The sequence below is a fragment of the Hyla sarda genome, chromosome 1 (genome assembly GCF_029499605.1).
Source record: "Hyla sarda isolate aHylSar1 chromosome 1, aHylSar1.hap1, whole genome shotgun sequence".
NCBI classification, from domain to species: Eukaryota; Metazoa; Chordata; class Amphibia; order Anura; family Hylidae; genus Hyla; species Hyla sarda.
This window is the reverse complement of record NC_079189.1, coordinates 574,054,404-574,081,950: the sequence shown is the minus strand read 5'-3', so window position 1 is coordinate 574,081,950 and position 27,547 is coordinate 574,054,404. Positions and strand designations below refer to the sequence as shown.

Here is a 27,547-nt window from a genome sequence, read left to right as displayed (position 1 = left end):
TGTTGTTGCAAAGAAAACAGTAAGTAATGCACTCCCCCGCAATGGCCTGTATGCACACTCACCACACAAGACTCCACCATGGCCCGTATGCATGCTCACCACACAAGACTCCACCATGGCCCGTATGCACGCTCACCACCACACCACACAAGACTCCACCATGGCCCGTATGCATGCTCACCACACAAGACTCCACCATGGCCCGTATGCACGCTCACCACCACACCACACAAGACTCCACCATGGCCCGTATGCACGCTCACCACACAAGACTCCACCATGGCCCGTATGCACGCTCACCACACAAGACTCCACCATGGCCCGTATGCACGCTCACCACCACACAAGACTCCACCATGGCCTGTATGCACGCTCACCACCACACAAGACTCCACCATGGCCTGTATGCACGCTCACCACACAAGACACCACCATGGCCTTTATGCACGCTCACCACACAAGCCTCCATTGCTAAATATAAAGCATGTTGTAGCTCGTATAAAGTTTTCAGAACATTTGGAATATTGTGTGTTCAGATGGGAGCAGGATGAAACTGTTTGGTGCCATAACACACACCCTGTTTGGAGGAGAAATGGCACCACCCATCACCTTAAAAACCACCAACAGTGAAGTTTGGAGTTCAGAACATCATGGTGTGAGGCGAATGGTTTCAGCAAATGGTTTTGGCAAAATTCAGATAATGAAGTAAGGATGAATGGGCAAACTTACCGAGACATTCTAGACAAAAATCAGCTGCCATCGTCCAGGATGATGAGGACGACACGAGGTGGACCAGTTCCTCTGAACAGGTTATCATAGATCTACCCTAATGTATAAAGCTGTCTGCTTCTGTCCACTATTACTGCTCTGAGAACAGCTGATCAGTGAGGTGCCGAGTGTTGGCATCACCCTATTTTATATTGATGCCCTACACTGAGGATAGGCCTTCAATAAAAATTTTAAAAAGTCCAGGGAACCCTTTAAAAAGCAGGAATTGGATTTTGTTTCGATCTCTGCCCATAGAGCAGGATGTAGCCTTTAGCCAGTACATGCAAGCAATGTTGTTGGCGCAGCTCCTGTGCCACCCCATCACTGTGACTTCAGTTCATGAGAATTACATTGATCCATGTCACATACATGGCAAGTGAATTAAGGAAAGGTGGATATAAGCTACATTTTTTAAATATATATTTATTTTCTCTTTAACCCCTTAAGGACGCAGGACGTAAATGTACGTCCTGGTGAGGTGGTACTTAACGCACCAGGACGTACATTTACGTCCTAAGCATAACCGCGGGCATCGGAGCGATGCCCGTGTCATGCACGGCTGATCCCGGCTGCTGATCGCAGCCAGGGACCGGCCGGCAATGGCCGACGCCCGCGATCTCGCGGGCGTCCGCCATTAACCCCTCAGGTGCCGGGATCAATACAGATTCCGGCATCTGCGGCAGTTCGCGATTAAAATGAACGATCGGATCGCCCGCAGCGCTGCTGCGGGGATCCGATCATTCATAACGCCGCACGGAGGTCCCCTCACCTTCCTCCGTGCGGCTCCCGGCGTCTCCTGCTCTGGTCTGTGATCGAGCAGACCAGAGCAGGAGATGACCGATAATACTGATCTGTTCTATGTCCTATACATAGAACAGATCAGTATTAGCAATCATGGTATTGCTATGAATAGTCCCCTATGGGGACTATTCAAGTGTAAAAAAAAATTTAAAAAAATGTAAAAGTAAAAGTAAAAAAAAAAGTGAAAAATCCCCTCCCCCAATAAAAAAGTAAAACGTCCGTTTTTTCCTATTTTACCCCCAAAAAGCGTAAAAAACATTTTTTATAGACATATTTGGTATCGCCGCGTGCGTAAATGTCCGAACTATTAAAATAAAATGTTAATGATCCCGTACGGTGAACGGCGTGAACGAAAAAAAATTAAAAAAGTCCCAAATTCCTACTTTTTTAATACATTTTATTAAAAAAAAAATTATAAAAAATGTATTAAAAGTTTTTTATATACAAATGTGGTATAAAAAAAAAGTACAGATCATGGCACAAAAAATGAGCCCCCATCCCGCCGCTTATACGGAAAAATAAAAAAGTTATAGGTCATCAAAATAAAGGGATTATAAACGTACTAATTTGGTTAAAAAGTTTGTGATTTTTTTTAAGCGCAACAATAATATAAAAGTATATAATAATGGGTATCATTTTAATCGTATTGACCCTCAGAATAAAGAACACATGTCATTTTTACCAGAAATTGTACGGCGTGAAAACAAAACCTTCCAAAATTTGCAAAATTGCGTTTTTCGTTTTAATTTCCCCACAAAAATAGTGTTTTTTGGTTGCGCCATACATTTTATGATATAATGAGTGATGTCATTACAAAGGACAACTGGTCGCGCAAAAAACAAGCCCTCATACTAGTCTGTGGATGAAAATATAAAAGAGTTATGATTTTTAGAAGGCGAGGAGGAAAAAATGAAAACGTAAAAATTTAATTGTCTGAGTCCTTAAGGCCAAAATGGGCTGAGTCCTTAAGGGGTTAATGCACTTTATCTGGTTCTTTACCTAGACCCATGAGTTTTAGTAACAGAAGGCTCTTGGCAGGGTCCTTAGAGACCATGGATTTCACATGTATCTCTGACATATCAGAAGATCGTGTTGTCTAAATGGCCCCTTAAGAGAATACCTGTTAGGACATTTCTTGGGAAGATGAGGAGGAATATTGTCACAGAGATGAGACACTTCCTTGGCATCTCTCTCCAGAGTCACCTGCAGCTCCTAAAACACAAACAAAAATTTCACATTAAGGCTGGGTTCATTGCTTGAAAACTAAACTGTCTGGGTTTTCCCCCAGCAACCAATCACAGTTCAGGTTTTATATCTTAAGCTCTGGTAAAATAAAAGCTGAGCCGTGATTGGTCGCTGTGGAAAAACCTAGATAGTTTGGGTTTTGGACAGATTGATAAATCAATATCTTGATTGGTATTTTTTATCTAAAACCAGGAGCGGAGCCGTAAGAGAAACACTATATGGAAAGATTTGTGATACTTACCTACCCTGGTCCCGCAGCATCGCTTTCTGGTACCCTCTGTTCGTCTCTTCTGCCTGCCTCTGAGATGACAGGTAGGAGCAGGACTTCAGCCAATCACTGGCCATTGCGATCACCCATCTTACACAGTGATTGGATAGGGGTACTGCTCCAACCTCTCAGCTTAAAAGGAAGCAGAAGAGATGAGCAGTGGGGGACCAGAAATAGACGCCATAAAAGTTGTGGGGATTAGGGTAGGTAAGTATCCCTTTTTTTTTTTTGACAAATATGACAAATTTCATTTACACTGCAGAGGAAATGTAGTATTTATATGTCAACCATTCAAATGAATGACCATCCAATAATACCAGGACAGCACAATGAGAGCCACTCATGCAGAGCAGTGTTCTGTTCTGGCTCATATACAGGGGTCCTGAGCAGTCCGAAGCAGGGGGTCCCATTCAATGACATCCACATGCCTTAAAGGAGATCTATCATGAAGGACAACTTATCCCCTATTCAAATGATATGGGATGATAAGTGTTTGAACATAGGGGGTCCGACCGGTGGGACCCCTGCAATCTCCTGCACTGCATCCCAACTCTCCCCTGGAACAGGGCGGGTCTACCCCCGCATAAATTGCCTTCATGAAACAACCCTTTAAGGCAGTGTTTTTAAACCAGCATGCCCCCCAATTGATGCAAAACTACAATTCCCAGCATACCCAAACAGTCAAAGGCTGTCCAGGCAGGCTGGGAGTTGTAGTTTTACAACAGCTGGAGGCACATTGGTTGGAAACACTGCTATAAAGGGTGTTACACTATAATGTATATACTGACGTATAAGAGAACATTGTCATTGATCCCCACTGATTCCTAGTACTAGTGGTGACAGTAAGGCCAGGATAAACCTTATCCCTAGGAGCCAGCAATGACGCAATGCTAAGACGCTGTACAGCGGGACCGGGACCACCCTACAGTCACTATTACATCTTTCTCTACTCTGCCCCCCAAATAGTCACAGCACTGTCTCCACTTTCCATCAGAATGTCCTTACACCAGCTCCACGAGCTGCACCTCTCTTCATCTTACCTTCAAGGACTTTGCAATTGCTTCCTGTCTCTGAACTTCCGTCTCCGCTTTGTTAAGGAGCTCACACAGCAGATGAAGCTCGTATGTCACTTTACCGAGAATATTCCTTAAGGAGGGCTCCTGACCTGTGTATAGATGGAGGCACAAACAAGCTTTATAATCTGAAAGGTCTACATAACCATCATTATCTTCTACCTCTATCCTTTGAGCCAGAATGGAGCAGTACTGCGCTGCCATGTAGAACTATACTTCCCCTGACCAGCTATGGCTTACCTGGAGAAACCAGGGTCATCTGTGATATGACAACTCATTTAATACCTTAAAGAAGTTCTCCGCTTTGGATCATCCCTGCTTGTTAGAAGGGTCCAACAGTATGACAATGACCTGATCACAAAGTGTCCTTTCTTTTGCTGTGATCAGCTGTAATCTGCTGGTAATTCTGGCAGTAAGTGTTCAAATTCCCTGCAGTGCCACCATAGAGGAAACAAAGCATTACACAGTGTCTGTACACATCAATGTGTTGTCTGGGTAATGCAGGATAGGCCAGGTCCACTAGGGCAAGGTGCACTCTTTGTAGACACTATCCACTTTACCCAAGAGATGGGGATCCTAAAAAGAGAGGAATCGGCTCTATTAAATGGGCATTATCAATAAGGAGGTGGCACCAAATTTCGAGGGTGACGCAGGTGGCAGCACGTTTCATGGGTGACGCAGGTGGCAGCACGTTTCATGGGTGACGCAGGTGGCAGCACGTTTCATGGGTGACGCAGGTGGCAGCACGTTTCATGGGTGACGCAGGTGGCAGCACGTTTCATGGGTGACGCAGGTGGCAGCACGTTTCATGGGTGACGCAGGTGGCAGCACGTTTCATGGGTGACGCAGGTGGCAGCACATTTCATGGGTGACGCATTACATTGATCTATGAAATCTGGGATCTATTGCTAAGGGCTGCCAAAAGGAGCCTTAAGCAATCACAGAGCCAGGGAAGACTCCGAGGACACGGTAAGGCCTCAGGCTTCCCTAGCAACCAATAGCTATGGGACCACTACACACCAGGGAATAGTGGCATTTAATGTTTAAATGCCCTGATCTGTATAGATCACTGTATTTAAAAGGGGTACTAGAATTATTATTATTTTTTTTTTTAATCAACTGGTGCCAGAAAGTTAAACAGATTTGTACATTACTTCTATTTAAAAATCTTAATCCTTCCAGTACTTATCAGCTGCTGTATACTACAGAGGAAGTTCTATAGTGGAGCTCCGCTAAACTAAGCCCTTTTCATGCCCATCATGCCGGTGTGCAAAAAGAGGACCAACAAGCATGAATCTTTGGCAAAATTTTACTTTTCGCAGCGGTGGCCCGCTGCGCAAGATGGCGCCGACAGCATACAGGAACCGGAGTTTCCATAGTTGGTGCACATTTCTCCTGCCACTCATAGGAGATCCTCATCGGACCCGGAGCTGCGCAGGCTGCACCTCCAGCTTACCTGTGAGCTACCGACGTCTGCACAGTCACCATCCCCCAACGCCTCTCAGCGCTGCAGCCCACAGGTACAGTCTGCTCTCCCTTGACACACAGGCCTCCTTCTCTCTCTGCACAAGGGGGGACTCCTCCACACAGCCCCGCACCGCAGCTGCACAGCTCTCCACTGCTCAGACACCAGCCTCCAGCTGACTGGAGCTCTGCTCCTGCCTTTTTCCCTGCAGAAGATGAGCTGCAATAGTTTTCTGTCACCAACACAGCTGTGGAGTTTGCTGCCTCTCACAATGAAGTTATTGACTCTCACAATGCAGCGGAAGACAACATTGCCGCACTCAAAAGCAAAAGTCGCCGACTTGGAGGACCGCAGTAGGCACAATAACATTAAACTGCGTGCAATATCGGAATCTGTGGCACCTGTAGATATACCTATCTCTGTCCGCTCCCTTATAAAAGCTGCATTGCCCTCATGCACCCTGCAAGAACTTGAAATTGACCGGGAAAAACCTGGTTCCCCGACCTAAGCATCTTGATGAATCCGTCCCCAGGGACGTCCTGGCACGGGTACATTTCTTTACTGTTAAGGAGAGATTGATGAACTTTGCTCACACTAATGGCGGACTTCCAGCCCCCTACCATCATGTGGCTATTTACACCGACCTCTCAGCGGCTACTCTACAGCTTTGTCGAGCCTTACAACCTGTTACCTTCACGCTAAGGTCAGCAAATATCCAATACTGCTGGGGTTTTCCGGTTCGTCTCTTAATTCCCACGAAGACACGATCCATGTGGTCCGCTCACCAGAGGAGGGTGAAGCTCTTCTGCAAAAATTCAATCTCTCCCTGGAAACCAACTAAGGACCACCTAGACCTTTACCTCGCAGAATGCATGACGACACTGGTCCACGGTTCGCTGACTCTGGACTCTCAGACCTATGCTCTCTTCATGGGCTACTTGGCTCACTGATATAGTTAGTGATCTTCAGGGGCGATATATCATTCTTTCCTGCCCAATCAATAATGTGCCATATACACTAGTAGCATTATATGCACCCAACCTGGGCCAGCACTGCTTCCTTCGCAGCACTCTAAAATTCGCCAATCGGATTTTAATTTGGTTGCAGACCCGTCTATAGACTCCATCTCCATGCTTATCACCTCACTCTTTAGCTCACTTACTCTGGTCTGAAGAATTATATGACACATGGCGTATACAGCATCCAAATGAGAAAGACTTCACCCACCACTCTGTGACCCACAACACATACTCACGTCTGGACATGTTCTTGGTGGAACGATCCCTGCTTTCTACCTTAATGGCCTCTACCATTGAAGTTATATCTCGGTCAGACCATGCAGCCATGTCTTTGCAGGACAGCTCTAACGCATCTCCTACATATCTTTGGATGACGAGCCCTTTTTTATTATCCCACTTGAAGCATGTCCAGCAGCTACAGAATGACCTCACTGATTTCTTCTCCGCTAATGCAATTCCGGGGGTGGGCGCCTTCATCTTGTGGAACTGTCATAAAGCCTACATAAGAGGTTTTTCCATTAAATATGGATCTATTAGTAAATTAAAGAGAGACGCCCAACTAGCCAAAGTTTTAAACAAAAAGCGAGTTCTAGAAATGCAAAATAAGTCTTGTCCAACACCTGCAATAGCCGCGCAGCTATCATCTCTCGCTATCATCTCTCGCGTCAGGACCTTAGGGGCCTTCTTCTATTTCACCATGAGAAAAACCTTAGGAGAACCAAAGCAAAGTACTATTCGCAAACTGATAAAGCAGGGAAATTATTATCATCCCGTTTAAAGCAAAGGCATGACTCTCGTATTGCCCATTTAGTACACCCCCTCAATGGTTCTACACTATATACCCCCGAAGGTATAGCTGTTTCCAGGCCTTTTACTCTTCCCTATACAATTTACAAGATAGCATCCCTTCCCCCCACTACACTAAGCGCCTGCTAAATGTCTTTCACCATATTGAGAGAACCCGCACCCCTGCCTTGGTCCTTACACTAGATGCTGAGAAGGCGTTTGATCGGCTCCACTGGTCATATGACTTCTCGGTATTGCGGCACATGGGCTTTAGTGGCTCAATCATGCAAGCAATTACATCGCTCTACACTGGTCCCACAGATAGAGTATTCGCTAATGGGGCGCTGTCTGTTCCTCTGAGCATTACCAACGGCACTAGGCAGGGGTGTCCCCTTTCCCCCCTCATTTTCATTTTATGCTTAGAGCCCCTTGCACATGCTATCCGAACCCATGCAGAGATATCGGGGGTCTGTATTGGAAATAGACAACATTTAATCTCCCTATATGCGGATGACATTCTCACCCAACCTACCCTCTCCGCTCCTGCCGCCCTAGATATTATCCATAAATTCAGTGCCCTTTCATACTATCATCTAAACGTTTCAAAAACACAAGCTCTTCCTCTCTTTTTGGATGGACAGACTACACAACGTCTCAAACACACATATACCTTCGATTGGCGCATTTCTGACATCACTTACCTAGGCATAAAACTAGCTTCCCCTCACAAGCTTTTATATCAGATTAATTATGAACCTTTCTTAAAAAGCATGGAAGAAGAAACCAGCAGACTAGCCCGATATGATATATCGTGGGTAGGACGGGGGACTACATTTAAAATGTTTTTATTGCCAAAGTTTTTATACCTGTATAGGACTTTACACCTATTGCTGTCCCTAACTCTTTTCTCTACAGCTCAGGCACTCTTGACCAAATTCGTGTGGGCGGGTAAAAAGCCTAGATTGGCGTCTTCTATTTTGACTAAAGCAAAGGAGGCGGGTGGTTTGGGTTTACCGAAAATACATGGTTATTACATAGCCACGTTGGTCAGCTCCCTGCGCAGCTGGTGGAAGGGGTGCATGGACATGCCTTGGGTGCATTTAGAACCATATACTTCCCCTTACCACATCTCAGATGTGCTGTGGCACCCTCTCTGGGACGCCATCTCGCCTTTGCCGCTACACAACCCTATCATTAAAACATTGTACAATGCCTTGTCGAAATAATTAACCGCAGCGGCTGCAGATGGCATTGCCCCAGTAAATTCTCTCCCCGTCACTTTCTTCCAGGCCTCTATCCCTCAGCTAGATATACAAAAGTGGATCATCCGCGGCATCACTCATGTCAGACATTTATATGATGCGGGACGCTTAATGACATTCCAAGAACTACAGTCTAAATATTAAGTCCACAAAAGAGATTTTTACATGTATTTGCAGATCAGACATTGTCTTAACACCCTGACCCCCTCAAGTATCCATCCTCACACAGCGACACTGGCTTTGTTGAATAGTAATTAAAAGGGGCTGAGCATGCTATATTCCACTTTCACACATGCTACCAAGTTTCACAAATCCCATTCTTTCCGCACCTGGGAAATATCACTAGGTATCACTATAGAGGCACAGGAGTGGAAACGGGCATTTCAAACGGCACACAGAGCCTTTCAGTGCGTCTCTCACGTGGAATCCTTGTCTAAGACTACCCTACACCTGAGAAGCTAGCACTTATCTACCCTGACTCCTCCCTCCTGTGTTGGTGGCACTGTGGTAAAAATAAACAACCTTATACATATTCTATGGGAATGTCCAGTTATCTCGCCCTATGGACAGACAGCCTGTAAAACTAGTGCTGGGCGGTATACCGGTTCATACCAAATACCAAAATTTTTGTGCTGCACCATATGAATTTTAACCCATACTGCAATACCGGTTTGGCCCCTCCCCCTCGGGAATGAATGAATTATCAGCCGCAGCGCGCTGTCCCCACATCGGGGAACTAATCATATGTGACCCGTGAGCGCTGTTCTGCCCCCACCCCCCCCACCCCAATTATTAGCCCAGCGCTGCGCTGTCCCCATCGGGGTACTACTCACATATGTCACCCACAAGCGCTGCCCTCCTTGTCCTCCTGCTTGTTGCAGCCGCCGGCGCTGACACTCTATACCAGTGGTTTTCAACCTCCAGATGTTGCAAAACTACAACTCCCAGCATGCCCGGACAGCCAACGGCTGTCCGGGCATGCTGGGAGTTGTAGTTTTGCAACATCTGGAGGTCCGCAGGTTGAAGACCACTGCTCTATACGGTATCCCTATGCCCGGGCTGCAAAAGGTAAACAAAATAAACTTTAACTCACCTTCCCCGTCGGTCCGGATCAGCTTACTAGGGAATGGAACTTCGGAGAGCCGCCAGCCTATCACTGTCCGCAGCGATGTTCCGCCTCGGCCGGTGATAGGTTGAGCGCACTGTCATGTAAGAAGCCGGCTTCTTACATGACAGTGGGCTCAGCCCATCACCGGCTGAGGCGGAACATCGCTGCGGACAGTGATAGGCTGATGGCTCCCTGATGTTCACGTCCCCAGCGTAAGGCCGACGTCGGAACATGCGTTTGTTTATTTTTGTTTACCTTTTGCGGCCCGGGCATAGGGATACAGTATAGAGTGTCAGCGCCGGCAGCCGCAACAAACAGTAGGATGAAGAGGCAGCGCTTGCGGGTGACGTGAGTAGTACCCCGATGGAGACAGCGCAGCGCTGGGCTAATTTTTTTTTTTTTTTTTTTTGGGGGGGGATACCTGGGGAACCGCCATAAGTTACAAAAATACCGCGATACGCATATTTGGCCATACCGCCCAGCCCTATGTAGAACACTGGTGGAAAAGGTGCTACGCCTACAGATCTCTTGGTCCCCGCAACTTGTGTTGCTCTTCATTAACATGAACTCCATTCCATCTAAACTGCGTGACCTGGCAAGCATTATTTGTATTGTTGCGAAAATCACACTCCCCAAAGAATGGAAGTCTCCGACGGTTCCGTCCATCACTGAAGTAGTGAATAAGTTAAACACTACCTGCACATATGAAAAAAACTATAGCTTTGGGCAATGGTACCTATTCTAAGTTTAAAGCTCGCTGGGCTAACTGGCTCTCCTCCTCGTATTCTACCATCGATAAATAAAACAGATTGTACATGACCCTGGTTTCATAACACCCACCTCTTCCATATACTACATCTTACTGATTAAGATCAGTCCCACATTAGCTTAGGTGGAGACTATGATGACTTGAATAAACTCACTCACAACGCCTTAGCTAATACTAGACCGTTTAGAAGAATTTAGAAGAATCAGTGGACAATGCCTTGATTTTCTTTTTGTACGTCTTAACTGAGCTTGGATTCATTGGACGATTGGTACTGCACTATATTGCTATTTGTGTATTTTCTTTTCCCCACGATCTTGTGTTCTCTCCTCTGCTAATGTTATTCTTGTTTTGGAGATATGTTTCTCGTTGTTTTCCGATGCCACTATATTTCTATTCGCAATGGGCTCTTGCAGCCTTTATGGATGCTGGCTCGTGTAAGTGGCATTGATGATTTGTGTTTGTCTATTGTTACTTATGAAAATGGAAAAGAAAAAAACTCAAAAAAATTATTGAAACAGAATTTCCTTTATCTATCTGACCACAGTGCTCTCTGCTGACACCTCTGTCCATTTTAGGAACTGTCCAGAGTAGGAGCAAATCCCCATAGCAAACCTATCCTGCTCTGGACAGTTCCTGACATGGACAGAGGTATATGCAGAGAGCACTGTAGTATACTGCAGCTAATAAGTACTGGAAGGGTTAAGATTTTTAAATAAAAGTAATTTTACAAATCTGTTTTACTTTCTGTTACCAGTTATTTTGAAAAGGAAAAAAAAAAAAAAAAGTTTGCCAGTGGAGTACCCCTTTAACCAGTTGAATGATGGACATCAGAGCTATCTCCGATGTCTGTCATTACCGGCAGATGTGTGCTTCTGATAGCAGTGGAAATCTCTCAGATATATGCGTCATGTCCGCTCACCCGACCCGTGACGTACTTTTATGACCTGGGGCAACAGTATTTTTCAAATCAATTGGTGCTAGAAAGTTAAACAGATTTGTAAATTACTTCTATAAAAAATTATTTATCCTTCCAGTACTTATCAGCTGCTGTATGTTCTAGAGGAAGTTGTGTAGTTCTTTCCAGTCTGACCACAGTGCTCTCTGTTGACACCTCTGTCCATGTCAGGAACTTTTTAGAGCAGGAGAGATTCACTATGGGGATTTGCCCCTGCTCTGGACAGTTCCTGACACGGACAGAGGTGTCAGCAGAGAGCACTGTGGACAGACTGGAAAGAATTACACAACTTCCTGTGGAGCATACAGCAGCTGATAAGTACTGGAAGGATTAAGATTTTTTAATAGAAGTAATTTGAATAGAGTTAATTTGAAAAAAAAAAAAAAATCCACCAGAGTACTCGTTTAGGAGGTGGTCTCATCAGATACAGCTCCTTACAGAGTAGGTATACAGCTCCCAGCACCCCCTAGGAATAGCCTTTTCAACAGAGATTGTGGCTCGGGCCTACTGTGGCTGCTTGCCATTCAGACTCCTACCTCACAAGGTCCTTATGTCCTAAAAGTGAGTATGGACAGGGGTTTCCTTTATTGGGTGGTGCACTTTACCTACATATATACAGTAATGGCCGTAAATGTTGGCACGCCTGAAATTTTTCAAGAAAAGGAAGTATTTCTCACAGAAAAGGATTGCAGTAACACATAAGGATTGCAGTAACACATGTTTTGCTATACATATGTTTATTCCCTTTGTGTGTATTGGAACTAAACCAAAAAAGGGAGAAAAAAAAGCAAATTGGACATAATGTCACCAAACTCCAAAAATGGGCTGGACAAAATTATTGGAACCCGCTGGGGACCCCCGTGATCTTCCACGCCGCACCCCGTTAGCATCAGCCCCCTTTTCTAATAGCAGTTTTAACCCATTATAGCCCGTTATATTAATAACGGCCCTTACTTTGTGTTGGAAGATAGCAATGGGAGAAATAGTGCATGCACCATTTCTCCCGTTACTATCTTCCGTCACAAAATAACGGCAGTTTTTAATAACGGGCTATAACGGGTTAAAACAGCTATTAGAAAAATCCCATAGACTATAATGGGATTTTCTATTGGCCGTATAGGATTTTGTAACTACTGTTTTCAGCTGATTTTCAGACGGATCTTCGTACGGATCTTTAAAAATTGAGAAATTTGTAGCGTGAAAGAAGCCTTACTTCCCCCAGGTGAGTTTAAAGAAGCACCACATGCTTGAAACAACCTTATTTTTCCACAATTTTGAAAGGGTGCCAATAATTTTGTCCAGCCCATTTTTGGAGTTTGGTGTGACATTATGTCTAATTTCCTTCTTTTCCTCCCTTTTATGGTTTAGCTTCAATACACACAAAGGGAATAAACATGTGTATAGGAAAACGTGTTACTGCAATCCTTTTCTGTGAGAAATACTTCATTTTCTAGAAAAATGTCAGGGGTGCCGACATTTACAGCCATGACTGTGTGTGTGTGTGTGTGTGTGTGTAATATATATATATATATATATATATATATATATATATATATATATATATATATATATATATACACACACACATACATCACTCTGGAGTGTACGGTCTGCCATCAGGGAATACTCACCAATATTGCGGAGCTGCAATGTCTTTTTGATGATAGAAATCTTGGAATTAACATGAGAACACAAATCGTCCAGCTCCAGCGTGTCCATGTCTCACAGGAACACTGTGGAAAGAATATGACAGGAAAGGATGATTGCCTCTTCACAGTGATAGTGTCCCCACCATAGTCATAGGGCGCCCACACAGTTTGAGGTACCCCCATTAGAGTTTCCCAACCAGGGTGTCTCCAGCAAAAAAAACAACTCCCTGCATTGAAAGCAGCGATCTGATTGGTTGCTATGGGCAACTGTGCAACTTTTCCTCTGGACAGGTTTTTATAAATCTCCCCTTGTCCAGCGCAGATATCGTGCAAAATTGGTTATTTTATTGTTTAAAACCCAGAGACAGGAGACATCTTGTAACGCGTTCATGAGGGTACGATTAAGGCTGCAGTAAACGCACCAGAAATGTGTTACAAGATGTCTCCTGTCTATGGCTTTTAAACAATAAAATAACCAATTTTGCATGATATCTGCACTGGACAACTCATAGGCCCAGATTTATCAAACTGTGTGAGAGAAAAAGTGGAGTGATTTCCTCACAGCAACCAATCACAGCTCAGCTAACAAGCTCTGGTAAAGTGAAAGCTGAGCTGTGATTGGTTGCTGTAGGGAAATCTCTCCACTTTTTCTCTCACACAGTTTGATAAGTCAGGGCCAATATTATTTTTCCTCATCGTATGTGTGTTGCCTTGCACCAGTCCGGGACGCAGATAGAAATTGAACGACGTCTCGGCACTCACATATTCTTTGCAAATTTCTGTAGGTGCTTATTCACAAGTCTTCTTATAATAATACGACACACAGGACGTGTTTCAGCCAGAAGCCGTTATCAACTATAAGGGTACGTTCACACGAGCGGAGCCACAGGGTATTTTTTTACGCTGCGGATCTGCTGCTGAAGGAACCCTGCATGGTGGCTTTACATGTGCTTCCTCTGAGCAGCAATACGACGCTACGAGCAGACACACTGCGATGTGCGAGTCGCCGCACGCATGCGCAGTATACTCGCACATCGCAACTGCTCTCTGTCTAGCTCACAATAGATAAGGGGGGGCGGCCGCAATGTGTGCGAGTACACTGCGCATGCGTGGCGACTCGCACATCGCTTCAGTGTGTCTGCTCGTACCGGCGTATTGCCACTCCGAGAAGGCACATGTAAAGCCACCATGCAGCGGTCCATCAGCGGCAGATCTGCAGCGTAAAATACACTGTGGGTCCGCTCGTGTGCATGTACCCTTGTGATGTGGGGGTGAGCTGAAGTGTTCTCTCTCTCTGCTTTGGATCACAATAATAGCAATCGCTTTTTATAAAAAAAATAATAAATTGGGGGGGGGGGGGGGGGGTGTAATGAAAACACACAATTCTTGCATTATTTTTTGTTTAAAGGGGTTATCTAGTGAAAATCTCTCTTTAATAAACCCAGAATGAAGGCATAAAAAAAAAATAAAATGAATAATAATATTTATTTATTTTACACTATTGTTTAGTTTCCCAGGAGACTTGTATGAACAATCATTGGATTGCTCATACACGTCAGTGTGGTTCATATGTACTGCATTGATCCAGTAGCAGCTGCTGAAAGACACCTACGGAGTGGGCTTGAGTCCTGTGCCCTCTCCACACACCCTTAACGGCCCCATGACGTAGGTAAATGTCATGGGTCATTAAAGGTTTAAAGACCTACAGTACCAGAACCAAGCTCAGCATACAGATATGATTCCAGAACCAGGCTTGGTGCATAGATACAGTATCAGAACCCAACCCAGTACACAATACAGTACCAGAGACCGGACCACATAATTCCTATTTAATTCCAGGCTCTCCGGTCATAGGCTGAGAACATATGACGTCATAAACTGCCAGCCAATAGAAGAGTGAGAAAGTAATACGTAATAGTACGTCGATATAAGGCGGCTCATTGGACTGGGAGAAGGGGTCGAGACAGCGCAGTTATGGATTGTCTATTCCTGTTTAGCCGAACTGGTTGTGATTTAAACAACCGGCCTCGGGAAAAACCGCAGCGATACTGCACAAAGTGTGGACGATCTCCCTTCCACGTCCTCTATCCCCCCCACACATATATAACAATCAGTACAATCACTGACCTGACAGTCGATCCCGGACGCCGCTCGATTCAAACACAACCGCCGGACGGCGCGCGTGACGTCACAGCGATCATCCAATCAGAAGCGCTTAAACACTAGAGCTCGTACTGTACGCCCACAAATGTCTCCGGAACACCCGCGCAGCAGTGACTGTGGTCGGCCATATTGTTGAAGACCGCCCACTGGACATACAGCAGTGTTTCCCAAGCAGGTGGGGGCATCAAGCTGTTGCGAAACTACAACTCACAGCATGCCCGGACAGCCTTCGGCTGTCCGGGCATGCTGGGAGCTGTAGTTTTGCCATAGCTGGAGGCACTCTCGTTGAGAAACACTGACGTGTTGCCCAACATATCATAAAATGTGTGCTTTCCCCTACCAATTTGACAACGAGGCTGAAGTTGGTTTCTTATTCGAGCCATTACTATGACAACGAAAACCTTTTCTCTTACTTCTCTGCAATAAACCTGGTTTTTATACATAAATGTTGAATATTATTTGGAAACAATAAGATTCAGAAAAAAAAAATCGAGATTGTTTTTATTGTTTACAATAGTAAAAAATGGATGAAAAAATATGCTCTTCAAATAAGAAACTGATAATTTTAAGGGGTTAAACGCCATTGGGCCGCTAACTTAAGGGTGAAATATAAAGAGTAAGGGCCCCTAGATAATACCCAACTGATGCCAGCCTGGCCCAAACAGTGTGTTGGCAAGAAAACAGGTACCAACCTTGCCAACTATTTACATTTTCTCCATTTTGAATAAGTAACTGATGATTTCAATGGGTAAAACACCATTGGGCCACCAACTTGATGGTTGAAATATAAAGAATAAGGGCCCCTGCATAGTACCCAACTGTTGCCAGCCTGACCCAAAATGTGGATTGGCAAGAACAGGTACCAACCTTGCCAACTATATACATTTTAAATAAGTAACTGATGATGTAAAGGGGTTAAAGGGAACCAATCATCAGATTTTACCCTATATAGCTCTTGGCAAAGCGTTATATAGGGTAAAATCTGTATCCTCACCATCCCCGGGGGATGCTCTTGCCCCCAGGGGCGGAGAAGATAAGAAGTTATGAACTAGTCATCGCCGCGGCCGTAAGTAGTCCCCTGGGTGGGGAGCTCCACTCACCTACTCCCGTTGTTTGGCCGCCAGCGACGCCCCCCTTTTGCTTGATTGATGGGCTGCGTCATCGCTCTGCTTACTGAACAGACTGAGCAGAGCGATGACGCGGCCCGTCAATCAAGCGGAGGGGGCGTCGCTACCGGACGAAGAACGGGAGTTGGTGAGTGGAGCTCCCCGTCCAGGGGACTACTTACGGCCACGGCGGTGACTAGTTTATAAGTTCATATCTTCACCATCTCTAGGGGCAGGAGCGTCCCTGGGGATGGTGAAGATACAGATTTTACCCTATATAACGCTTTGCCAAGCGTTATATAGGATGCAATCTGATGATTGGTTCCCTTTAAATGCCATTAAGCCACTAACCTAAAGGTAAAAAAGAAGGAAAAAGGGCCCCTACATAATACTTACCTGTGCCAGCCTGGCCCAAAAAAGGGATTGGCAGGAAAACAGGTGCCAACTACTTACATTTTCTCCATCCTGAAGTAACTGATGATTCAATGTGGTTAAACGCCATTGGGCCACTAACCTGAAGATGTAAATAGAAGGAGTAAGGACCCCTACATAATACCCACCTGATTCCAGCATGGCTCAAAAAGGGGATTGGCAGGAAAACAGGTGCCAAGCTTGCCAACTCCGTAAATTTTTTCCATTCTGAAGTAACTAAAGATTTCAAAGGGTTAAATGTTATTGGGCAACTTACCATATTTTTCGACGTATAAGACGCACTTTTTCTTCCCCAAAACTGAGGGGAAAAAGTCGGTGCGTCTTATACGGCGAATACACCCCTTTCGCGGCGGGTCCCTGCGGCCACCAACGGCCGGGACCCGCGGCTAATACAGGATATTACCGATCGCGGTGATGCCCTGTATTAACCCTTCAGACGCGGCGATCAAAGCTGACCGCCGCGTCTGAAGGGAAAGTGACACTAACCCGGCTGTTCAGTCGGGCTGTTCGGGACCGCCGCGATTTCACCGCGGCGGTCCCGAACAGCCCGACTGAATAGCCGGGTTAGTGCTTACAGGACACTGGGAGGGACCTTACCTGCCTCCTCAGTGTCTTCTCTGTTCAGGGATCCCCTGTATGGCAGCGCTCTCCTTCCTCGTCATCACGTCATCGCGTACGTCCGTCGGCGTGCGTAACGACGTGATGGCGGCGACGGAGAGCGAGGATACCCGGCCGGCAGCAGAGACGTTCCGGAGCGACGGGGACACGGCGACAGCGATGGAGCGACATCCAGGGCAGCGGTGACGGGTCCGGAGGGGCGGGGACACGTGAGTATTACCTCCTATGCAGTGGTCTTCAATCTGCGGACCTCCAGATGTTGCAAAACTACAACTCCCAGCATGCCCGGACAGCCGTTGGCTGTCCAGGCATGCTGGGAGTTGTAGTTTTGCAACATCTGGAGGTCCGCAGGTTGAAGACCACTATTGGGTTAAAAATCTTTATTTTTTTAGATTTTGCACCTATAAATTGGGTGCGTCTTATACGCCGGTGCATCCTATATGGGGCGAAAAATACGGTACCTGAAGGGGAAAATATAAAAAGTAAGGGCCCTACATAATACCCAACTGCTTCCAGACTGGCCCAAACAGTGGTTTGGCAAGAAACCAGGTGCCAACCTTGCCAGTTGCTTATGTGTATTATGATTCCATGATACCTGATGATTTTAAAGGAAAACTTTCAGTAAACTTCCCCCTTACTAACTGCAGAGGTACCGGCTGGTAGTGCGGGGGACGCTGATCAATATACTGCCTACCATGCCCAAATCCGCCTCGCCATTCGCCCTTTATTTTCATTCTTTTGGATATGTAAATGAGCTGCTAACTGACAAGGGCGGGGTTACAAAGCTCCTTCTGGCACTCTCGTCTGCCGCATCGCCGCCGGCTTATGAATATTCATCCCCTCCCTCCGACTGTTCCTCCCCTTCCTGCTCTGTACTGGACTCCACTGAGGAGAGAGGGGATGAATATTCATAAGCCGGGCGGAGATGCGGACGAGCTCCGCCCGTGCCAGTTAGCAGCTCATTTGCATACCCAGAAGAATAAAGATAACGGGGGAACGGGCATGGTAGGCAGCATATTGATCAGCGCCCCCTGCACTACCAGCCAGTACCTCTGGGGTTAGTGCGGGGGAAGTTTACTGACAGTTTTCCTTAAAGGGGTTAAACACCATTGGGCCTCTAGTATATATACAGAAAAGCTGAGTTCACTGAATCCACTTCCTGTAATAAAAACTAATTGAACTTTATTAAATCAATTCTCATAAAAAATGCAGCGGAGGAATCATATAAACAAATCCCTGAGCGTCTAATGCTGTATCATATATAACTATGTGAGAGACCTCCCTATAGTGTTATCACTGCTGAGAGCGTCTTGTACTGTATTATATATATATATATATATATATATATATAAAACTATGTGAGAGACCTCCCTATTCTGCCCCTGGGCTACAACATCTGCCCCATCCACCTCTCATTGCACCCCCGTGGCGCACCGCATATATATGTGGTGACTGGGTGGTGCAGGTAATAGTGTAGGGTATGTTGGTACTAACCCTATCTTGTTGTGACGCCAGGATGCAGTTTCCTTAGGGTAATGGTCCTACCGCCAAGCGTCCCAGAAACGGTAGGGAGAAATAATTGAATGTCCACAGCTGATATTGATGAAAACCGGAATAAACTTTACTGCATATTTTATGCAACTGCAGGTAACAAAACAGTCTTTGTATAGAGGACCGTGGTACAGGTTCCTCACAGGTTTGCTGGGACTTCTAAGTACAATGAGCTTTGATTTGCTAGCCACTGTGCTACTGGTTTAAAGATAATTGAGTTGCAGTAGTCACACAGGATTTTAGTAGTTTTGAGCTGAGGCACTACTACGGTTTAGTGGCTGCGGAAGATAAGGCTTCAGGCCTAGCTTGAATTGATGATAAGATATGAGTTGTGCTTTCTCTGATAGTCCGGAACTAAGAGAAAGAATTAAGTGGCGGCAGCCCCTTATATATTAAGAGGGCGGGACAAAGCTCATTGCATAGCCAAACCTGTCAGTCTTGACCTCTGGAACTCTGGGTATATCACATGACACAAAGGTCCTTAAACCATGGCATAACATGAATCAAAGGCAGGTGACCTCTAAGATCCTATACAGAGAGCCCATTAGCATGGAGGGACTCTGGCTGAGGGGACTCTAGACAAAAGGGACAGGACATGTCCTGTACCAGGACACCACATATATATCTATCTATAACTATGTTAGAGACCTCCCTATAATGTTACCACTAGTGTAAGGTCTGGAGATGGCGCACAACTCTCCCTATCATAGGTAGGTATGCCCAGACAGACCATATACGCCGACCCCCATGATCCACTCTTACCCAGGGGCCCCATGTGATGTCAATCCACCCCTGTCGTGAACTTCACTGCCAGACTCCGGAGACTGAGGGGTTAAAGAAGAAGTATCATGGACCAAGTCACAAATGTTTTTTTTCTATCATGTGAAAGTGCATCAGCTCATCATTCTGACAATCTGCTCCTCATGTATCTCACCCTCTCCCTTCTCCTGCAATCCCCTCTGAAAGATCGGTACTTCCTGGTCCATGGAGGTCCCTGACTTCCTGTCTCCCATAATGCCTTTCAGTTCATCATAGAAGTAGCCCAGCCTAGACCAGTGCTTCCTAACCAGGGTGCCTCCAGCTGTTGTGAAACTACAACTCCCAGCATGCCTGGGAGTTTTAGTTTTGCAACAGCTGAAGGCACCCTGGTTGGGATACACTGACCTAGACACTGATCACTTTCCTAACAGCAGGCTCAGTGTTTCCCCTCCCCCTGCTTCTATTCTCAGGACATCGTTCTTTCAGACTGACCTGCTGTCAGATTGTGATCAGTGCAGGGGAAAGCAGGGATCTCCCCTCCCCCTCTGCTTCTTCTTGGGACATTGGGGCATCGTTCTTGCTCTTATAAACACTGAGCTGGCTGTCAGATGCTTCCCTGCCGAGGAGATGAAGACGCTTGCTCAGCTCACTGGGGCTACTATGATTGGCTGAAGCTGCACATGGGAGGTTCCCTTGCCGTGCACAGAGCTGGCTAAGCTGCAGAACTATGGGAAATTGTGACATCACGGCCCCCAGCATAATGCAGCTCAATGGGGGGTCGCAAGTCATCAGAACAGGGAGCTGCTGAACTTCCTCTCTGAACAAAGAAGCTAGAAAAACATGTTTTATATACAAGATGGGTGAAGTCAGTGATTTACAAAGTGATATAACTTTTGCTTCTGCATTTAAAACACAATACTTTTTCTACATGGGACTTCTCCTTTAAAGGAGAAGTCTCATGCCCGATCAGTACAGAAAAACGTATCCCCTAGCCGCCGTATAGGGGTTATGTTTTAGACAGCAGGGGGTCTGAGTGCTGTGGCCCTCCGTGATCATCTGTACAGAGCACCGGCTCTCCCCCAAAGTGGGGGTCACCATGTCCCCTCCATATATCTCTATGGGAGAGCCGAAGATAGCCGAATGGCTCTCCCATAGAGATATATGAAGGGGGCGTGGAGGCCCCCGCTTTGGGCAGGGGTCATGATGCGTCACTCTGTGGGAGAGCAGGTGCTCCGTACAGACGATTGGAGTGGGCAACAGCGCTCTGACCGCCCTGCGATCTAAAATATATCCCCTATCCTGCGGCTAGGGGATACGTTTTTCTGTACTGATCAGGCTGGTACGAGACACAACGTGTCTGGGCACAGACGGAGCTTCCTGTGATGTCACGCATATGTAATTAATTATGCAAATTAGCATGGCTGGTATTTTTTTGCAAGAAAGTTGTAGTTTTGCAACATCTGGAGGTCCGCAGATTGAAGACCACTGCATAGGAGGTAATACTCACGCGTCCCCGCCGCTTCGGACCCGTCACCGCTGCCCTGGATGTCGCTCCATCGCTGTCGCCGTGTCCCCGTCACTCCGGAACGTCTCTGCTGCCGGCCGGGTATCCTCGCTCTCCGTCGCCGCCATCACGTCGTTACGCACGCCGACGCACGTACGCGATGACGTGATGACGAGGAAGGAGAGCGCCGGCCATATAGGTGATCCCTGAACGCAGAAGACGCTGAGGAGGCAGGTAAGGTCCCTCCCTGTGTCCTGTAAGCACTAACCCGGCGATTCAGTCGGGCTGTTCAGCCGAACAGCCCGACTAAACAGCCGGGTTAGTGTCACTTTCCCTTCAGACGCTGCGGTCAGCTTTGATCGCTGCATCTGAAGGGTTAATACAGGGCATCACCGCGATCGGTGATGTCCTGTATTAGCCGCGGGTCCCGGCCATTGATGGCCGCAGGGACCGCCGCGATAGGGGTGTATTCGCCGTATAAGATGCACCAACATTTTCCCCCCAGTTTTGGGGAAGAAAAAGTGCATCTTATATGGTGAAAAATACGGTACTTAACACCCGTTCAGTCAGAGGGAAGACAATCTAAAGTGCCCCCCCTGCTTCTCACTGCCGCACTTCCGTTGCCAGCACCTCAGCGCGTAGGCTCGGGAAATTTTGCTGGACGGAACAAGGTTGCTAGGCCGGCGAACGATGAGCAGGCATACAAGGATTGCTCACAGACTTGGTGCGCACACATTCTCACAGCCCTATCTCTCTAAGAGATTAGTAATGTTTTCATGTGCTAGCCATGTATTAGAATTGTATGATAGCTAAAATGATGTATGTATATGTGGTAGCTTGGGGGTGTAGGGTTTATGGGGTGTAGCTGTGCAGTACTTTAATGGGGTCTGTTTAACCCTTTCTGCTTGTGACGCCAGGGTGTGGGCTCCTCTGTAATGCTTGTCCTACCGCCACCCTTCCCAAGAGCGATAGGGAGGTATGAAATAATTGAATGTCCACAACCGGAGAGTTTGCTGAAAACAGTCGGAACTTTTACTGAAGATTTTATGCAAGCTTCATAACAGGAACAGTCTCTGTACAAGCAAAGTCTCTTAGATATTGACAGTGGTTGGGATCTTAAACGTTTTAGAGTCCATAGACTGATATGCGCTGTTCTGCAGGATTTAGGGGATTTATTTGAGGTCCAGCAGTCACGCCAGCTGTAGCAGGGATTGAGATTTTAACTCACGGTTTAGTTTCAGGCAGGCTTCTGGCCTAGCTTGTCTTTGTAAGTTTCGCAGATCCGTCCTGATAGTCCGGCATCCATGAGAGCAGCAACCCAAGAGCTGTTACTGCTTTGCAGTACAGGAACAAGAGAGCGATCATTGGCTGGCAGCTCCCTTATATGGGAAGGGCTGGCCTTAAGCTGATTAGTCCAATACTTCTGTCAATTATCTGTACAAAGAGTTATGGGTAATCATGTGACCCAAGGACCTCCAAAGGTCCTCCAACATACCATAGAGGAATTAACATAGTCACATGACCGAAGGCCCTGCAACGCTACCAAGGTAAGCATACTAATATACATTATATTAAATATATACATTTAAACATTACAAAATTAGAAAAGAAGGAGGCGACTAGGAGCCGTCCCACCTGGGGGACCCTACCTGAACGTAGTAACTCTGAGTTTGGGGACCACCAATATGGTGTCCCCATGCAATACGGTACCGGGACACCACATATATATACTGTTAATTTCATATGTTTCGAATTTCTCCTCATAGAAACATATCCTCCGAATCCTGAGAAACTGTACAGGAGCACTTTTCTGCATCATACAATTCCAATACATGGATAGCACCAACAAGCAATTACTACCGATTGTTAAAAGGGTACTTTGTTGGAAAACACATTTTTTTTTATATCAACTTGTGCCACAAACTTGTACAGATTTGTAAATTACTTCCATTTAAAAATCTTAATTCTTCCAGTACTTATCAGCTGCTGTATTCTACAGAGGAAGTTGTATTTCTGGAGTTCTTTTCAGAACTGTCCAGAGCAGGAAAGGTTTGCTATTGGGATTTGCTTGTACTACGGACAGTTCCTGACATAGACAGAGGTGGCAGCAGAGAGCACTGTGGTCAGACTGGAAAGAACTACACAACTTCCTCTGGAGCATACAGCAGCTGATAAGTACTGCAAGGATTAAGATTTTTAAATGGAAGTAATTTAGAAATCTGTTTACCTGTTTGTCACCAGTTGATTTAAAAAAAATATATAGTTTTCCATCGGAGTAAACAATCCTAGCATGCCGCCATCTGAATTGACTGAATGTGGTTGTTGATATAACATCTCAGCATATGGTGTGTAGCGTTCAGCAACACCTTGAAGCGCAAAGCTCCTGAGTGTATCCTTCCTGAGCACCCCCACCAGCCAACACCCTAAACCAACCACCCCCACCAGCCAACACCCTAAACCAAGTTCTGGTGCGTACATGCCTTGTACAGCTGGCACCACAATCATCTCTTGCTCCTAATCCTAATAAAGTAAGTAAAGGGCAGCCATCTTTCAAACTTCCAATTTTAGGAAAGATGATTTACCAAAATTAAATTGTACCTCAGAATTTTCTCACTCCTTAATTAAAGGGGTAATCCACCATAAGGTGATTTTAGCACCTACCTGCCAGACAGTAATGGACATGCTCAGGAAGGATCTGCGCTTGTCTTTGGGTTAATTGGCTATGTTGTGAGATTACCATAACACTGTGGCTTTCTTTTTGTGAACCTCAGTATTTCCTGTTGAAGTTTTGGGATAGGAGGTCGAGATAGGAGGTCGAGATAGGAGGTCGAGATAGGAGGTCGGGATAGGAGGTCGTGATAGGAGGTCGTGATAGGAGGTCAAGATAGGAAGTCGAGATAGGAGGACGAGATCAAGATAGGAGGACAGGATAGGAGGGCGGGATAGGAGGTCGAGATAGGAGGTCAAGATAGGAGGTCGAGATAGGAGGAAGGGATAGGAGGTCGGGATAGGAGTTCGGCATAGGAGGTAGGGATAGGAGGTCGAGATAGGAGGACGGGATAGGAGGTTGGGATAGGAGGTCGGGATAGGAGGTTGAGATAGGAAGTCGAGATGGGAGGACGGAATAGGAGGTCGGGATAGGAGGTCGAGATAGGAGGTCGAAATAGGAGGTCGAGATAGGAGGACAGATAGGAAGACGGGATAGGAGGACGGGATAGGAGGTGGGGATAGGAGGTCGGGATATGAGGACAGGACATGGGGTTGGAATATGACAATAATATATGAGGACGGGTTATGAAGTCAAAAGCTTCCTCCTTTGTTTATTTTCCTCCCCAACAAGGATTAGGAAGGAAAAACCGGGCAAAGGCGGGTACTCAGCTAGTCTTCAATAAAGAAGATAAAAGAAAAAAAGTCCTATCAGACTGCAGCATGAAAAGGGGAGGAGGGGGTTACAGAGCAGCCTGCAGTGATTGGATGAAGATTGGATGAAGAGATCGTGAAGAGTTATGCAGAGTAAGGGACACCCCCCCCCCCCTCCAAAGCACAGAATGACAAACCAAGTGAGCAACAGATAGAAGGTATTTGTGTGAGAAATATAGGTGCTAAACACATAAAACATAAAAATGATACATACATTATCAGGATTAGGTACTAAGTAACATATAACATTTTTTTTTTTTTGTGGCATATGACAGGTACTCTTCAATGATAAAGATGCTGCTTATGACTTCCACATTATGAAGATCTGAGGGTGGAGGTGAGGATCATAAGCAGTGCAACTGTCAATTTTATTTGCACATCATAACCCCTCCACCCCCACAAGTTCAGTAAAGAGGGTGAAGGGTGGGGTAATAAACATGATGAAGATGCAAGGGTTAGGATGGGTAATAAAGATGATGAACATGCAGAGATTAAGGTGGTATTATAAAGATAATATAGAGTACACGTGCAAAAATCCCAATCCCTATTCAGATACCCGCTACCAGGGGAGCGGAGGGAGAAGGGGGCAGGGGTTGAGTGGGTGCTTATAAACTGTGTCCCTCCATTCCACTCCCACGTGTCTCGCATTTAACTGTAAGCACATCCTAATGATGCGCTTATAGGAAAATGCAGTGCACGGTTTTAAGTTTGGCAGAGTGAAGAGCCATAGGCTCCTCAACATCTCAATCATTCAGCCACAAGAGTCTAAGTGTTTCTTCCTCTGTGCTCCAGCATAGATGAGTGATGTCATTGTGCACCTGTGTAACGCCGAGCGCTCTGGGTCCCGTTGCATCCCCGGAGCGCTCATGGCGTCTCCCTGCTTCCAGCGCTCCGGTCAGCGCCGCTGACCGCAGGCGCTGCTCCACTCCCACCGGTGGGGACGCGATCCGTGGGACGGGAATTGCCCGCTCACGGACCACGTCCCAGGTCTCTTACCCACCACGTCCTCCTTCACTGCCCTCCCGTCGCGCACGGGCCCGCTCTTTAGGGCGCCGGCTCTATGAAATTTAAAGGGCCAGTGCACCACTAATTGGTGCCTGGCCCAATCAGCTCAAAACATATAAAAACCCTCTTCCCTTCCTGTCCTTGCCGGATCTTGTTGCCCTAGTGCCCTGAGAAAGCGTTTTGTGTATCCCTAGCCTGTGTATCCAGACCCTTGCCGTTGCCCCTGACTACGAACCTTTGCCGCCTGCCTTGACCTCTTGCTACGTCCGACCTTGCCTCCGTCTTGTCCTTGTGTACTACGCCTATCTCAGCTGTTAGTGTGGTTGAGTCGCTATCGGGGGATACGACCTGGGAGTTACCGCCGCAGCAAGTCCATCCCGCTTTGCAGCGGGCTCTGGTGAAAACCAGTAACTTCTTAGAACCGGTCCCCTGGTACGGCCCCCGTCATCGCCTCACTAGCACAGAGGATCCACTACCTGCGTACTGGTCCGGTTCCTGACAGTAGATCCGGCCATGGATCCCGCTGAGGTGCCGCTGCCAAGTCTCACTGACCTCACTACCGTGGTTGCCCAGCAGTCTCAGAAGATCACCCAACAAGGACAACAGCTGTCACGGTTGGCCGCCATGCTCCAGCAGCTTCTGCCGACACAGCCTCTACCATCTCCCTCGCCAGCTCCTGCATCTCCTCCACTCCGAGCTGCCGCTACTTCCTCTAGAGTCCGTTTGTCTCTTCCTGAGAAATTTGATGGGGACTCTAAGATGTGCCGAGGATTCCTGTCCCAATGTTCTCTGCACCTTGAGATGATGTCGGACCAGTTCCCTACTGAACAGTCTAAGGTGGCTTTCGTGGTCAGTTTACTATCTGGAAAGGCCTTGTCCTTGGCCACACCGCTTTGGGACGGCAACGATCCTGCCACTGCTTATGTCCAGTCATTTTTCTCCAAAGTTTGCAGTGTCTTCGAGGAGCCAGCCCGGGCCTCCTCTGCCGAGACGGCTCTTCTGAATCTGGTCCAAGGGAGCTCTTCTGTAGGTGAATACGCCATCCAGTTCCGCACCCTCGCCTCTGAGCTTGCTTGGAACAATGAGGCCCTCTGCGCGACCTTCAAGAAAGGTTTATCCAGCCACATCAAAGATGTTCTGGCCGCACGAGAAATTCCCGCTTCCTTGCCTGAACTTATCCAGTTGGCCACCCGCATAGATATACGTTTCTCAGAAAGACGCCAGGAGCTCCGCCAAGAAAAGGGACTTGTTCACACCAGGCATTTTTCCCGATTGGCACCCCTATTCCAGACTCCTTTGCAACCTACTCCTGTGCCTCCCGCCGAGGAGGCTATGCAAGTGGATCGGTCTCGCCTGACCCAAGAAGAGAGGACTGTTACGCCGAGCGCTCCGGGTCCCCGTTCCTCCCCGGAGCGCTCGCCTCATCCTCGTTGCTGCAGCGCCCCGGTCAGATCCACTGACCGGGTGCGCTGCGGTCCCGCCTCCAGCCGGGATGCGATTCGCGATGCGGGTGGCGCCCGCTCGCGATGCGCACCCCGGTCCCCGTACCTGACTCGCTCTCCGTCGGTCCTGTCCCGGCGCGCGCGGCCCCGCTCCCTAGGGCGCGCGCGCGCCGGGTCTCTGCGATTTAAAGGGCCAGTGCACCTATGATGGTGCCTGGCCCAATCTTCCAATTAGCTTAATTAGTTTCCACCTGTGCACTTCCCTATATCACCTCACTTCCCCTGCACTCCCTTGCCGGATCTTGTTGCACTTGTGCCTAGTGAAAGCGTTCCCTTGTTTGTTCCTAGCCCGTGTTCCTGACCTCCTGCCGTTGCCCCT

At 46.9% G+C, this 27,547-nt stretch overlaps 1 protein-coding gene across 6 annotated transcripts in view; it reads right to left on the bottom strand.

The window, feature by feature from the left end:
* Positions 1 to 20,422, bottom strand: part of SKA1 (spindle and kinetochore associated complex subunit 1) — a 32,649-nt gene extending 12,227 nt beyond the window's left edge. For 2 of the 6 annotated variants that reach the window (XM_056544224.1, XM_056544177.1), the window contains exons 1-4: positions 15,296 to 15,442; positions 13,151 to 13,252; positions 4,123 to 4,247; positions 2,690 to 2,781 (exon numbers count right to left, since the gene is read on the bottom strand). In XM_056544224.1, coding sequence (XP_056400199.1) covers positions 2,690 to 2,781; positions 4,123 to 4,247; positions 13,151 to 13,238 — 305 coding nt within the window. In that variant the 5' untranslated portion in view covers positions 13,239 to 13,252; positions 15,296 to 15,442. Of the gene's footprint in view, positions 1 to 2,689; positions 2,782 to 4,122; positions 4,248 to 13,150; positions 13,253 to 14,971; positions 15,271 to 15,295; positions 15,443 to 18,181; positions 18,204 to 20,289 lie in introns of those variants that run through there. The other 4 variants (XM_056544193.1, XM_056544204.1, XM_056544214.1 and 1 more) reach the window with 4 other exon arrangements.
* Positions 20,423 to 27,547: the final 7,125 nt, after the last annotated feature.